At 46.1% G+C, this 15,978-nt stretch overlaps 1 protein-coding gene across 1 annotated transcript; it reads left to right on the top strand.

Annotated features, from left to right (window-relative positions):
* Positions 1-2,858: 2,858 nt before the first annotated feature.
* Positions 2,859-4,796, top strand: LOC142750427 (protein FAM200C-like). Its single transcript, XM_075859429.1, has one exon. The coding sequence runs from the start codon at positions 2,859-2,861 to the stop codon at positions 4,794-4,796; it is 1,938 nt and encodes a 645-aa protein (XP_075715544.1).
* The last annotated feature ends 11,182 nt before the right edge of the window (positions 4,797-15,978 follow it).

Below are 15,978 nucleotides of genomic sequence, written 5' to 3'. Positions count from 1 at the left end.
ATCGCCAACAATCTGAAGGAATACCCGGATTGAAGCTATGCAGAAAGGCAAGGGATATGGTACCAAAACATATTGTATTGATTTTCTTTATATGCAATGCAGATGGAAGTTTTAGCTGCTTGTGACCAGATAATCTGCCACAATGAGAGGGATAGATTTATTCAGCAGGGTCTCCCACTTCAACATATATCTATGCCCATGCGGAGGGGAGTCATCTGGGGATAGCAGTATTGTGTAAATAGCGGATATAAGCCCCCTTAGTGGTAGCATACCGACACAACCTTTCGAAGCTTGTAGGTGTAGTGACTCGCGTGGTTTTGAAAGTTTGTTGCATGTAATGTCTGATCTGAAGGTAGTGGAGAAATGCAGAAGAGGGGACATTATGATGTCATTGAAAAGATGAGAACGGGTGAAGTTCTACCGTGTGGGGTGTGGGGGGGCCAAATGAAATACTTAAATTCCCGTCCACAGTCGAACTATTCGGGAGGCAGTACCGCCCGGAATAGTGGGAGTGTAGAGTACTGAAGTCAATGGCGGGCAACCAGATGCCAAATGAAAGCGGTTATTACAGGTTTCCCACACCTCCCTCTGAAATCTCATGGGACCCAGCAGAGATGACGGCATTACCAGCGGGTCGCCCCATAACAAGGAGTTTGGGTGAACCGGAGCCATCCATAGCTTCTCTATTTTGGTCCACTTGTTTGCCCGTAGGGACACACAACAAGGTATGCGGCGGAGATGGGTCGCCCAGTAGTATTTCACCACATCAGGAACTGATAACCCTCCCGGCGATCGTCCGGACAATAAAACTGATTTCGGGATTCGATGTCTGCCGGAGTGCCATATGAACCTGAGGATGGAAGACTGCATAGCCCGCAATTCCCTCATAGGTACCGCCACTGGCAGGGTCTCGAAGAAATACAATAATTTAGGAAGCAAGGTCATTTTGACCGCAGCTGTGCGCTCAAAAAATGACATGGGAAGAGGATCCCATTTGGCCATTAGTCGACGTAATTCCACAAACAGGGGAAATTAGCCTTGTAGGCCGATGCATAAGAGGGAGTGAGTTGTACTCCCAGGTAAGTCAAGGAGGTTTCCTTCCAGTTGTAGGTGTAGTTTTGTTTGAGGAGCATGAGCTCCCGGTGTGGGACATTAAGAGGGAGCGCTTCTGTTTAGGGTTTGTTCACACGCACTAATTACGGACGTAATTCGGGCGTGTTTGCCCCGAATTACGTCCGAAAATAGCACCTCAATAGCGTTGACAAACATCTGCCCATTGAAAGCAATGGGCAGACGTTTGTCTGTTCACACGAGGCGTATATTTACGCGCCGCTGTCAAATGACGGCGTGTAAATAGACGCCTGCGTCAAAGAAGTGACCTGTCCCTTCTTTGGCCTTAATTGGAGCCGTTATTCATTGACTCCAATGAATAGCAGCGCCAATTACGTCTGTAATGGACGCGGCGTTCAAGCGCCTGCACATGCCGTTACGGCTGAAATTATGGGGATGTTTTCAGGCGGAAATATCCCCGTAATTTCAGCCGTTACGGACGCTGTCGTGTGAACATACCCTTAGATGTGTTCGTTTTATACCCTGAGAGCCGCCCATACTTACGGAGAGCCGTAGTAAGGGTAGGCAGGGAGGTATGGGGTTTAGTAATAGTCAAGAGGACATCATCCGCAAACAGGGAGACCTTAAACTCTTTATCTTGTATCTTGACCCCCGCTATATCGATGGATTTCCGTATTTGAGCTGCTAGAGCAGGGGTCGGGAACCTATGGCTCGCGAGCCAGATATGGCTCTTGATGGTCGTATCTGGCTCGCAGACAGGGCTCCTACCTGTCTATGGGAAGGATGCATGCACCGCGCTCCATCAGCCCGTGCACCGCGCTCCATCAGGCCGCGGTGCACGCTGATATTGGTAGTTCTTTGATGGCCTGATAAGCATTGGCGGCAGTGGTGAGCGGCAGGGAGCATGGACTACATTTCCCATAACTCCCTGCATAGCCGCGCCGTCTGCAAGCACGCACCTGCGTCCCCTAGTGAAGCGGCATCTGCCTCCTCCCTTGTGTCTCCCTTGGACGTTCCAGAAACCCCTGGCTGTGCTGCTGCTTTGAATGTGAACATTATAACATGGAAATTGTTACACAGCCTCATGGTCAGCAGCAGTGAGCTGCATCAATAAAGGGGCTGTGTAATACAGTGTGTCCCACCAACCCCCCCTTCCCACTTCACCCCTGAAAATAATCCCACATAATCCATTATATAGCCCCCCCCCCAAAAAAAAAAAAAAATATGGCCTTAAAAAACATCTGCCACCCATATTACACTCTTGGGGGCTTTAAATTAATCTCTTGTGGGCATAAGAAACTGATTTAAAGGACCACTATCAGGGCAAAAATCTGTTCTGAGCGCTTCTTTACAGCTCTGGAGGTCTCCCAGAGCTGTAATAAAGCGCTCAGGAACGGCGCCCGTGCTATATGTTATTGGGGCGCTAGCCCCTGTTTTTACCTTCTCCCATAATGCAGCGATTCCACCCGATGACGTATCTGTGTGGGATCGCTGCATATACTTTCACTCTAGCACGCATGCGCCGCCGGCTCTGCCTCCTCGGCGCTTGCTGAACCGAGGAGACATGAGCTTCATAACCCCCTCCATTTATATTCGTTGTGCTCCGCAGCTCTTACTTCCGCGTTGAACCGTGCATCTTACGTCGTGCTGCCACTGGTGCGCATACGCTGCCAGCAGATTCCATTTACCTCTATGGAGAGAGAGGGAGCAGCGTGACGTAAGATGCAGGGATCAACCCGGTAGTCGGAGTTGCAGAGCACAACGAATATAACTAGTTAGTGAAGAAGATGGCTAAAAGAAAGAAGGATGAGGAGTATCGTACTTTTCAGCAGGAGTGGACAGACGAATTTGCCTTTGTGGAGAGAGCAGGTTCACCAGTTTGTCTTATATGCAATGATAAAATTGCATCCATGAAGCGGTCAAATATAAAGCGCCACTTTGACACACGCCATGCTTCATTTGCATCGAAATATCCTGCAGGGGACAGCAGGAAGAAAGCCTGTCAAGAGCTGCTGTGCAAAGTGCAAGCTAGTCAGCAGCAACTTCGAGTTTGGACCCAACAAGGTGACTTAAATTCGGCTAGCTTTGTTGGTGCTTTGGCAATTGTCAGAAACGGAAAACCATTCACAGATGGGGAGTATGCCAAAACATTTATGCTTGATGTTGCCAATGAACTTTTTGATGATTTTCCGGATAAAGCCAAGATTATCAAACGGATAAAAGACATGCCTCTGTCAGCAAGAACAGTTCATGACCGTGCCATCATGATGGCAAATCAGATTGAGGCATCCCAAGTGAAGGACATAAATACAGCTCTGTTCTTTTCTCTTGCTTTGGATGAATCAACTGACGTAAGCCATATATCTCAGTTCAGCATCATTGCAAGGTATGCTGTCGGTGACACGTTACATGAGGAAAGTCTTGCTGTTTTGCCTCTGAAAGGGACAACAAGAGGGGATGATTTGTTCAAGTCATTCACTGAGTTCACTAAAGAAAAAAATCTACCAATGCATAAACTTATTTCAGTGTGTACTGATGGTGCTCCATGCATGGTAGGAAAAAACAAAGGATTTGTAGCGCTTCTTCGTGAACATGAAAAAAGACCTATCCTTAGTTTTCACTGCATCCTACATCAGGAGGCACTTTGTGCTCAGATGTTTGGTGAGCAGCTTGGTGAGGTGATGTCACTTGTCATTCAGGTGGTCAACTTTATTGTTGCCCGTGCTTTAAATGATCGCCAGTTTAAAACACTCCTGGATGAAGTTGGGAATAATTATCCTGGTCTGCTTCTGCACAGCAACGTGCGCTGGCTGTCAAGAGGGAAGGTGCTCAGCCGTTTCGCAGCTTGTCTGAGTGAAATACGAACTTTTCTTGAAATGAAAAACGTTGACCATCCTGAGTTGTCCAACACTGAGTGGCTCCTGAAGTTCTTCTATCTTGTAGATATGACTGAACATCTGAACCAGCTCAATGTGAAAATGCAAGGCGTTGGTAATACAGTTTTATCGCTTCAACAAGCTGTGTTTGCATTTGAAAATAAGCTGGAACTGTTTATCGCAGACATTGAAACAGGTCGTTTAATACACTTTGAAAAACTGGGAGAGTTTAAAGATGCATGCACAGCAAATGACCCTGCACAACATCTTGATATTCAGCAGCTAGCAGGCTTTACATCCAATCTCCTGCAATCATTCAAAGCGCGCTTTGGAGAATTTCGTGAGCACACTCGTCTTTTTAAGTTCATCACTCATCCACATGAGTGTGCACTGGACAGCACTGACCTGAGTTATATCCCTGGTGTCTCCATCAGAGATTTTGAGCTACAAGCTGCTGACCTGAAGGCTTCAGACATGTGGGTGAATAAGTTTAAATCACTTAATGAAGATTTGGAAAAACTTGCACGACAGCAAGCAGAGTTGGCAAGCAAACACAAGTGGAGAGAAATGAAACAACTCCAACATGCAGACCAGCTGATTGTCAAAACTTGGAATGCACTTCCTGTCACATACCAAACACTGCAGCGTGTGGGTATTGCTGTACTGACAATGTTTGGCTCTACCTATGCATGCGAGCAGTCTTTCTCACATCTAAAGCACATCAAGACTAACATACGTTCACGTTTAACGGATGGAAGTCTCAACGCCTGCATGAAGCTAAACCTCACCACGTATGAACCAGATTACAAAGCCATCAGCAAATCCATGCAGCACCAGAAGTCACATTAACGGTAGGAAGTATTCTATTCATCGTTGGTTAGCAACAGCATTAAAACGTTATTATGTTATAAAAAAAGAGTTCGGAGATTTGTTGTTCTTTAAAATTAAATACAAGTCAATGTGTGCACTTTATGTACAGTGAGACTATTTAATAAAGTTCAATTATTTATTACGCTGGGTGTGCCTGCTTGTATGTACCACTTTAAGTAGTAAATGCTTTAGTTCCCTATGGGTCTGAGCCTCTCTTTTTTGTTCATTTTCTGTAAGACCAACACTTTTAAAAGGGCCACTGACAGATACAATTGCTCCAGCGGTCACTTAGTACACAAAGGAGTGTTCCTCTCTGCTGCACTAAGCCACCGCTGGACCTAAACAATAATTCGCTGTAAAATAATAAAATAGATAATTGACATAACTGACAATGCGTTGTGTGACATGTCCAACATTCCAGCTTCTTTCTTCTGCGAATGCCTCAAAGCTGGCATTCTCTCAACATCAGGTGGGAAGAATGCCAGCTTCCAGTCATGCGCAGGAAAAAGAAGAAGCCAGACTGCTGGACTGATGTCATGCATCGCAAGCTCACAATGTAAGTTATTTATTTAATTTTTTTACTGCTAATTACCATTGTTTCAGTCCAGTTGTGGCTTTATACAGCAGGGAGGAGCATTCCTTGCTGTACTAAGTGAACATTGGAGCGATTGATCTGTCAATGGCCCTTTAAACATATTGTACGGCTCTCGCAGAATTATATTTCAAAATATGTGGCGTTTACGGCTCTCTTAGCCAAAAAGGTTCCTGACCCCTGTGCTAGAGGTTCGATGCAGAGCACAAACAGGAGAGGGGACAGGGGGCACCCCTGACTCGTACCATTCCAGATTTGAAACGGGGGAGAGGTGGAGTGCGGGAGTTTAACCGCTGTTGGGGTGGGGTAGAGACCACGCAGCGCCGTCAAAGGACCCGATATCACAAATGATTTTAGAGTTTCAAACATAAATGGCCATCCCAAGCGATCAAACGCCTTCTCTGCGTCTAGGCTAAGAAGGATCGCTGACTCCTTTTGCTTATGGAGGGCATCAATGAGATCAAGGGTCCTTCGTGTTTTATCTCCCCTTTGTCTAAGAGGCACAAAGCCCACTTGATCTTTATGGATCAAAGATGGGAGCCAAACATTGAGTCTATTTGCAAGAAGACGAGTGAAAATTTTGAGATCAGAGTTCAAAAGAGCTATGGGTCTGTAATTGGAGCAATCTGCGTGGTCCTTACCCTGTTTAGGGATCAGCGTAATGTGGGAATGCAGAAATGTTTGAGGGATGGGAGAACCCTGCAGAAGTCGTTAAACAACGAAGCCATCTTTGGAGCCAGGATCTCCGCAAATGTTTTACAATACTCATACGTGAAGCCGGCTGGCCCAGGGGCTTTACCACCAGGGAGGTCCTTCAGTATATCAGACAATTCATCTGCAGAGATTGGGGCATTCAAAGAGGAAAGCTCCTCGACTTTCAATCTAGGGAGAGCACAGGAAGAAAGATAGGATTGAAGCGTTTCCCGCCGGCGGGCTGGGTCGGGTGGTAAGGTAGTCGGTAAATTATATAGGGATTTATAATAGTCGTGGAAGTGTGTGGCTATCGTGTCTGGATGATGCTGGAGGATGCCCGCGTTCTCTCTAATCGCCTGTGGAGTACGAGCAGTCGCCTGATCCCGCAATAGCCTGGCCAGAAGCGAATGCGCCTTATTGCCTTTGTCATAATATTTCCTTTTCGTGTATAGGAGTGATTTTTCTACCCCTTCATAGCTAAATCCTTAAGTTGTGCTCTAGCCTCTATCAATTTCCGTAATGTCGGCACCGCCGGTTTAGTCCCCATTTCCCTTTCCCGTTTAGCAATTGTCTGAAGGAGAGCCACCCGTTTGGCCCTAGAGTCTCTTTTCAGTCTAGAACCCATAACGATTCATTGCCCCCTCATCACCGCCTTATGCGCCTCCCAGAGAGTGGATATAGAAGGAGACGAACCCTCATTAAGTGCATAAAATTCACGCATGTGCTCGGCCAGGCCATCCCTAAGAGCAGGAGACTTTATCAAAGTTTCGTTTAGGCGCCAATGACATATTCTCGTGGATGGTTTCCCTATTTGCAAAGTCACAGAGACTGGCACATGATCTGACTAGGAGATGGGGTCTATAACCGCCATTTGAAGCAAACGGAGGGCAGGGACATTACCGAAGAAGTAATCTAAGCGTGTGTGAGTGCTATGCGTATGGGAGAAGAAAGTATAGGACCTATCACCCGGATGATCCACCTGCCACAGGTCATAGAGGTGGTATTCCCTAATCAGTTGCCTGAAGCGAGTGGAAAGTCCTGCAAGGGTGGGGGATGGAGTAGCGTGTGTAAGAGAAGCCCTGTCCATGGTCGTGGAGAACGGGATATTAAAATCTCCCCCCACCAGCCATGCACCCCTAGGAAGCTTTTGGAGCTTGGAGAGGAGTCTGCGTAGGAATGGAATCTGCGCAGTTTTAGGGGAGTAAACGTTACATAATACAATGGGCTGGCCCAACAGAGTCCCATCCAAGATAACATACCTGCCCCCCGGATCTAAATGTGAGGTGTGAACCTGTATGGGACAGGCTGTGGCTATCAGAATGCCCACCCCCTCCCTCTTACGACCCGACGAGGCAGAATACACAGCAGGATACGCCCCTCGAGCAAATTGGAAAGATCCAGAGGAATCTAAGTGTGTTTCCTGCAGAAAAGCGACCTCTGCTCCAAGCGTCTCTTCACATTGGAGTTGAGGCCCTTGACATTAAGGCTGGGTTCACACGACCTATTTTCAGACGTAAACGAGGCGTATTATGCCTCGTTTTACGTCTGAAAATAGGGCTACAATACGTCGGCAAACATCAGCCCATTTGAATGGGTTTGCCGACGTACTGTGCCGACGACCTGTCATTTACGCGTCGTCGTTTGACAGCTGTCAAACGACGACGCGTAAAAATACAGCCTCGGCAAAAGAAGTGCAGGGCACTTCTTTGGACGTTTTTGGAGCCGTTTTCTCATAGACTCCAATGAAAACAGCTCCAAAAACGGACGTGAAAAATGCAGCGAAAAATGCAGCGAAAAACGTGAGTTGCTCAAAAAACGTCTGAAAATCAGGTGCTGTTTTCCCTTGAAAACAGCTCCGTATTTTCAGACGTTTTTGGCTCAGCGTGTGAACATACCCTAAGGCTTTATTCAGACGAACGTGAAAAACGTCCGTGCAACGCGCGTGATTTGCACGGACCTATATGTGTCTATGGGGCCGTGCAGACATGTCCGTGGTTTTTGCTCAGCGTGAGTCCACTGAAAAAAAGTCACGACATGTCCGTTCTTTGGGCGTTTTGCACGCATCACGCACCCATTGAAGTCAATAGGTGCGTGAAAACCACGCATTCCGCACGGAAGCACTTCCGTGCGAACTGCGTGATTCGCGCAAGAGCTGTCAAAAGGATGAATGGAAACAGAAAAGCACCACGTGCTTTTCTGTTTCCAAGCATCCAAACGGAGTGTCTTTGCGAGGAGCGAAACCCGACAACCGAAGCTACCTTCACCGGGTTCGGCCAAACTCGTTTTGGCAGAACCCGGCAAAAAAATTTCCGGTCCGCGAAATCGGGAGACATTCACTGTGCATGGTGATGAAAGAGTTAAACTGTTTCAGCACCATGGACAGTGACTTGCGATCCCAAAATACATGAACCTGTAAAAAAACCCGAAGTTCTAACTTACCGATTACTCCTGTCTCCTTCCTGCAGTCCGACCTCCCGGGATGACACTTCAGTTCAAGTGACAGCTCCAGCCAATCACAGGCCAAGCACAGGCTGCAGCCAATCACAGGCTGCAGCGGTCACTTGGACTGCCGCGTCAACCAGGGAGGTGGGGCCCGATGTCAAGAGAGGCGCGTCACCAAGGACGCGTCACCAAGGCAACGGCCGGGAAGTTCTCGGTAAGTAGGAACTTTATCTTTTTTTTTTACAGGTTTTTCGCTGTTGTGTTCACTGTCGAGGGTGATGAAAGATTTAGCTCTTTCAGCACCTTGGACAGTGACGGGCGTCGACAAGCCTCATCTCTATGATGCCGGCTGCGCGAAAATCACGCAGCCGCGCATCATACACGGATGACACACGGAGCTGGCAAGTGATTTTTGCGCGCGCAAAACGCCGCGTTTTTGCGTCCGCAAAAACGCCACGTTCGTGTGAATCAAGCCTAAGTGTTACAAATTTAACCATGATCAAAGATGTGTGAGAGAGCAAAGAAGGATGTGGAGAGCTCACAGTTACGTCGGGGCCGGTCCCAGTCCGGTCTCAGAGCAAGCAGTGTTCTGTGGTGTCCTTCTACCGTGGAGGTTCGTGGAGGACGTAATGTCGTCTCAGTTGTTATCTTGGACGAAAGTAGAAGGGAAGGGAGAGACATTGGGATAGAGACGTACCAGGGAGACAAAACACATATCTGCAGTAAGAACAAAGAAAAATGCATGAGATCAGTGTACTTGAAACAAAAACAGAAAGTACTACCAGGGAGAATACTATACCCTGGGGTGGGTGATATTAAAGCAAGTAAGAGCTGGTAATACAATATTACCCTTTGCAACTCTCTCTAAAAAAGAGGGAGAACTGCAAAAATATTACCCCTATTAAAAGAGGAGGTCGGGTCTCAGCAGTCAAAGAACCTGGTACAAAAGTACATATAAATACGTATAGGCCAAGAACAAAAAGGGGTGAATGAACCAAGTGAACCCAGGTCAATCGCACCCTGCCACAATTTACTTTAACGAAATAAAAGAAAGCAATGTAAAACAAGAAATATATTCCTAAATGCATTTTAGCCTAAAATAGTGCATCTGGTGAGGAGAGCATCTGGTATAGGTGACCAGACTCCTTCACATATATCACAGAAGTGCCGTGTAACAGCGCAGCGTCCATCAATTCTGATCAGGTCTCGAGGTCTTCGGCTTGGCGGTCGTCTTGGGGAGAGCCTGCGCTTGTTTCTGACGGATTGCCAAACTGGGGGTGGAGACGAAGGCGGCAAAGGAGTCTCCCAACTCTGCATCTTGGGCGTTGGTATACCAAGGGAGTCACAAAAATGAGGCAAATCCCCCGGGTATCTCAGGGTGGCAGAGATGCCATCTCTTCGAGCTGTAAGGGAGAACGGGAACCCCAATCGATATATAATATTGTGATCCCGCAAGGTGGCGAGCAGCGGACGAAGCAGGCGCCGTTTCTGCAGCTTAATCCAGGAGAGATCCGGAAATAGCTGAATCGGAGCACCATCATACTCCAAACTTTTGCGCTGTCTGGCCTTAAGCATAATGTCCTCTTTAGTACGGAAATCTTGGACGCAGCAGATGATATCTCTAGGTTGAGATGTAATAGATTTCGGTTTCAGCGCCCGATGCGCTCTGTCAAGCGGTATCCGATTAGACGGGGGTGCACCCAAAAGGTTAAAGATAGTCTCTAACACGATGGGAAGGTCTTCTGACCCTGAGGGCTCCGGTATACCCCTTATCCGTATGTTGTGGCGGCGTCCCCGGTTATCCAAATCCTCCAGATGCAGTTGCATATCTCTAATGGACGCCAGTTGAGAGGACACCGAGGCTTGTATCACAAAGACATGGCGTCTAGTGGCATCGTGGTCATCTTCCAGGGTCTCTACCCTAGTAGCAATTTGCTGTATATGTTGAGAAACCACCGCCAATTCTGAGCGAAAAGTTGCCTTCACCTCTTGCATCATACTCTTAAAGTCCTCTTTAGTGGGCAATTGTGAGAAACATTCCCTCCACATAGGAGGCACATCTGAGGGTAGTGAAGCAGAGTCCTCCAGGTCTGAATCTGAGGCATACACAGGGGCCTGAGCATATGGGGTCAAGGATGGTGTGTCCCCCAGGTCATCTCCCCTCCCTGGCTGCTGGATTGTGGGCCGTTGGGGCTTAAGTGCAGGCCAAACTTGAAGGGCTGTATGTGTGGAGGGCTGCGACATTGGTGGGTCAAGCGGCAGAAGTACTGGGTCCCCTGGCTGTGGGTGTGCACCACGTGGCATGGCCGCCATCGTCCCATTCAAAGAGGGTCCAGCTGTTCACAGGACGGGGCAGAGGGCAGTATGGGGGAGCTAGGAGGGTGTATTCTAGCCGTCTGGCTATTCTGCTTACCCTGCGAGTGGGGAGCTGCGCCTTCCCCCTGCAAGGACATCTCTCCTGTCTGCCGGCACGAGGCTGATAAAGATGGCCGCCGCTGGAGCTGAGGGAGCGGTGTGGTCTGCCGCCAAAGAAAATAGCCGTCCAATGTTGGTGGAGCAGGAGCGACCTGATGCGACGCTGCAGGGGTAAGTCCAGACCCTTGGGGTCTTCTTTTCCCCATATGTGGGCACCTGTTAATGCTGTAGGCTGCGGGTGATGTGTGGCAGGGCACGGAGCTCTGTGCTTATGCATCCGGCACCATCAACTGCTGGCCATGCCCTCTCCAAGGGGGCATTTTGGACGAGGAAACGAAACAGTCTCCTAATGGACTTAAAATGTGTTCAATTCTGGCTCAATTTGTGTAAAGAAACTAGAATAAATTCCTTGCACCAGATTTAATATTTGTTTTTAGACTCTTTGTGCATCACTGGAACGTTTCAAAGTGACTAGAAAAGCTGTGTGTTTTAAAATAAGCCAAAATATTTGTCTAAAGGAAGCCAACTTAGGCTTCGTTCACATCTACGTCGGGGTCCCGTGCTGACGTTCCTTTGAAGGTTTTCGTCAGAACGGGACCCTGAACGGACACTACCGATGTTCCTGTTTCCATCACCATTGATTTCAATGGTGACTGATCCGTTGCCTGTGGTTTCCGTTTGTCTGTTGTGCACCGGACCCATCGTTTTGCCGGAAGCAATAGTGTAGACTACGCTATTGCTTCCGGCAAAACGTTGGGTCCGCTGCACAACACACAAAAACGGAAACCACAGGCAACGGATCAGTCACCATTGAAATCAATGGTGATAGAAACAGAAACCTCTGGTTTCCATCCGTGTCTCCTCAGGGTCCCGTTCTAACGGAAACCTCCGACGGAACGTCAGAACGGGACCCCAACGCAGATGTGAACAGAGCCTAAGCTATCATAGACCTTTCAAGCTAAAACATGTAAGCAGATGCCTTTCATACGGTATTCATGCTCAAAAGATTTACTTTTGAGTGCTGGATCTTTGTACTAATAAGATTTTCAAAATTAGTAAAATGGAGCTACTAGTGTCATTTTACATACCATGACTGGTAATTCTTATATTCTGGTTTTCCAAATATACTTTTCTGTGGTTCTCTGTACACTATTAGTCCAATAAGGGTCTGTCTGGGATTACATTGAAAGGCCTGCTTTATCCCTAAAAAAAAAAAAATATAGGATGATCCCTATACTTATTTTACAAGAAAAAAAAAATAACTTTATTGAACTGTCAAAGACAGATGTACACCAAAAAGATAGCATGTGCTATAAGCCATAGATAAAATCATGGTGGGAGAACGTGACAAATAATTCTGAAATGCAAAGGATCGTTGTCATTCCTACACAAATGTGCATGAGAATACATAATGTATTTCTACAAAAGAAGTTGAAGCATAGCTTGCCTTATTAGCCTTTACTTATTTTGCACTATAAGTACGTCCGTAAAAGATTATATATAACAAATAGAAAAGAACGTATCCAAGAAAATTAACATCTCTGGACCTATTAGAAGGTGAATATCATTGACCTATGAAAGTACTAAAATGCAATGAACATCGTATTCCTGCTGGGTGTGGAGATGAGTTAGAGAACATCAAAAAGGTGTATGCTCTACAGACAGTTCAAGACCATTATTAGGCCGAATTCACACGAGCGTGTCCGTTTTGTGCACGTAAAGAACGCAGCGGTTTTCCTGCGCTGCAGTTCCGTGTTTACGTCCCCAAAAAAACACTGAAGGGGTTTTATTTTGTCATTTCTTTAGCAACTGGTGTGTGAAAAACACTGACAGCACACCGATGACATCCGTGTGCTGTCCGTTGTTTTCATGCCCACATTGACTTCAATGGGTGCGCGACGTGCAAAAAACGCACAAGAATAGGACATGAAGTGAGTGTCACGCAGCGGACACACGTAGAAAACAATGTCTGAATGGTCCCATTGAATAGGTCCGTGTGACGTCCGGTTTAACGCGTGAAATACGCTCTTGTGTATAAGGCCTTAAGACCAGTGTCCTGGATGGTTGAACGTTGGTCCCTAAATTCTATCCATCGTTGCCAGATACTAAAGGGGTTTTCCCTCGAGGGATGTTTGACCTATCCACAGGATATGTCAGATAGGTGCGGGTCGACTCCCAGAGGTGGGACCCGCATCTATCTCTAGAACGGGGCTCCCTAAACCTTGATCTAGCTTTGTCTGCTATTGCTGACTCCCAGCTACTTCCTGACTTTATGGTTAGGAGTTACGAAAACCGCGTAGCTCGCTGAGCTACGCTGTTTCCGTAACTCCCATAGTAGTGAATGGCAGTTACGGAAGCACAATAGCATGCGAGCTACACGGTTTCTGTAACTACCGTTCCGGTTATATGGGGCTTACAAAAACAGCGCAGCTCAGAGAGCTATGCTGGTTTTAACTTCATAGTCAGAAATCAGCCGACAGAGGTAGAACAGGGTATAGGGAACCAGTTCTAGAGATAGGTGGGACCCGCATTTATGTGACAGACATATCCTGTGGACATGTCATAAAGGTCCCTCGTGGGAAAACCGCTTTAAAGGAGTGTTGCGACAATTTTTTTTTATACCAATTTGCTTTTAGTGTTTTATTAAAATAAATTGTATTTATTTGTGTTTTACTTTTTTTTTTTTTCTAACTTTTTTTCTTCTCTATGGGGGCTGCCATTTTTTTTTTGTCATCTCTGTGTCGATTAACGAAATAAAGAGATGGAATACGGCACATACATCCCCATAGAGAATGCGAACGGGAGCCGTTCGCATTCACTATGGTGTACGCCGTCTGTGTGGGAACGGCGCATGCGCCGCTTCCACACAGTCCAAATGGAAGGTCTTCGGCTGAGCGGCATGCGGCGCCATTTTCTTGTGGACTGGAAGCCGCGGCCGGACAGTAAGATGACTACTTCCGGTCGCGGCTTCCGGACATGTGATTAGAAGCAAGCACTAGGAGCCGATGGACCGGAGGGAGCGGAGGCAGGAGCAGGTAAGTTAAGTCTGTGTATGTTCGTGTTTTAGTGTGTGATTACCACTGTATGTAAGCCTACTACACTGTGTATTCGCTCCAAAAATGGCGGCACACAGTGTAGGAGGCTTGAACATATCACTAGCCAGGATAAAGGAGGGGGGATTGTTTGAGGACGCTAGAGTGTCTGCTCAAATTTTGCAGCATAAAGCAATGTGGTTGCTTTAACACATGCCAATGCTGCAATTTTGGGAATTGCTCCCTCTAGTGACCAGCACAGGGAAATGTTATAAATTAGAATCTAATTTATAATATTTCCTGACTTGTGAAAAAAAAAAAAAAAATTAGAACAATGTCTAATCATGTATATAATAACTGTTTAACTAAAAAAAAAAATTTCTAGCAACACATTCCCTTTAAGGAAGGATTTCCTATTTTTGCTTCCCCAACCGTCCAATTCTTCTAGCCTACAAAGTTGGTGAATCCAGCAGATCTATAGCAGGTGGTGTAGTCTCTGTTTAGTGGGAATCAATGTTTTGGCTACTGAGTCCATAAAAGCAGGGATAATTTCAGGGAAAGGGGTGAAATTTTGAAGTGGTAACCATAACCAAATAAGCTCTGTTGTAAGTGTGTAATGCGTGGAGCGTATTTCTTGAAATAAATCCCCATACTTCTTTAAAGGGGTTTTCCAGTCCCTAAAAAATAGCCTATCCTCCAGATAGGCCAGCAATAGCTGATCGCTTGGGTCTGACTGCTGGTTCTCCTGTCGATCAGCTGTTTTGAAGGAGCCGCAGGGCTTGTACGAGAGCTGCTTCCCCTTAATTCCGGTTTCTGCTCGTACTGTGAATCGCCGACACAGCAGTAGCAGCGGTTCGCAGTATTACAGCCTTCTCCCATTCACTTCAATTGTTCTGAATCGGCTGAGGCTAATTCAAAACAGCTTATCAGCAGGGGTCCTGGCAGTCGGACCAATAATCAGCTGTGGATGGCCTATCCTGAGGATAGGCCATCAATTTTTAAGGACTGGAAAACCCCTTTAACCCCTTCAGGACTGAGCCTGTTTTGGCCTTCAGGATGAAGCCGATTTTCAAATCTGATGTGCCACTTTATGTGGTAATAACTTGGGGATGCTATTACCTATACAAGCGCTTCTGAGATTGTTTTCTCGTGACATGTTCTGCTTTATGTTAGTGAAAAAATTTGGTCGATGAATTCAATATTTAGTTGTAAGATGAAAATCTACTTATTTTCTGATAAAACGTAAATTTTTTAAATTTTTACAAGGAATAAAGGAGAAAAACACCCCAACATATGTAAAGCAATTTCTCCCAATTATAGCAGTACCCCATATGTGGTAATAAACTGCTGTTTGGACCCACAGCAGGGCTCAGAATAGGAGCGCCATTTTGATTTCTGATTTTGCTGGAATAGTTTTCAGTGCCGTGTCACGTTTGCAATGCACTGGAGGGACCAAAACAGTGGATTACGGCGATACCATATGTATATAGTTTTTTTTTATGTTTTGCAGCGTTTGCGCAATAAAATCAATCATTTATAAAAATAATTTATTTTTTGTGTCACCATATTCTGAGAGCTATAACTTTTTTATTTTTCAGTCAAAAAAGCTGTGTAAGGGCTTGTTTTTTGCAGGACATGCGACATTTTAATCACTTTTTATTGTATATTTTGAGAGGGATGGTGACCAAAAATTGTGATTCTAGTATTGTTTTTTTACTTATATTTTTTGTGCGGCAAAAATAATATTAAACTTTTATAGTTGGAGTCGTTACGAACGCGGTGATACCACATATGTGTACTTTTTTTAACATGTTCTTTTTTTTTTCCTATAATAAAAGCCTTATTAGGGTATGTGCACACACACTAATTACGGACGTAATTCGGACGTTTTTGCCCCAAATTACATCCGAAATATGCGCCTCAATAGCGTTGACAAACATCTGCCCATTGAAAGCAATGGGCTGATGTTTGTCTGTTCACACGAGGC

This window comes from Rhinoderma darwinii, chromosome 3 (assembly GCF_050947455.1).
Source record: "Rhinoderma darwinii isolate aRhiDar2 chromosome 3, aRhiDar2.hap1, whole genome shotgun sequence".
Lineage (NCBI taxonomy): Eukaryota > Metazoa > Chordata > Amphibia > Anura > Rhinodermatidae > Rhinoderma > Rhinoderma darwinii.
This window is presented reverse-complemented; position numbering and strand designations above follow the sequence as displayed.

Coding starts and splice junctions, on each gene's coding strand:
- LOC142750427 (XM_075859429.1), top strand. CDS start 2,859: ATGGCTAAAAGAAAGAAGGATGAGGAGTATCGTACTTTTCAGCAGGAG.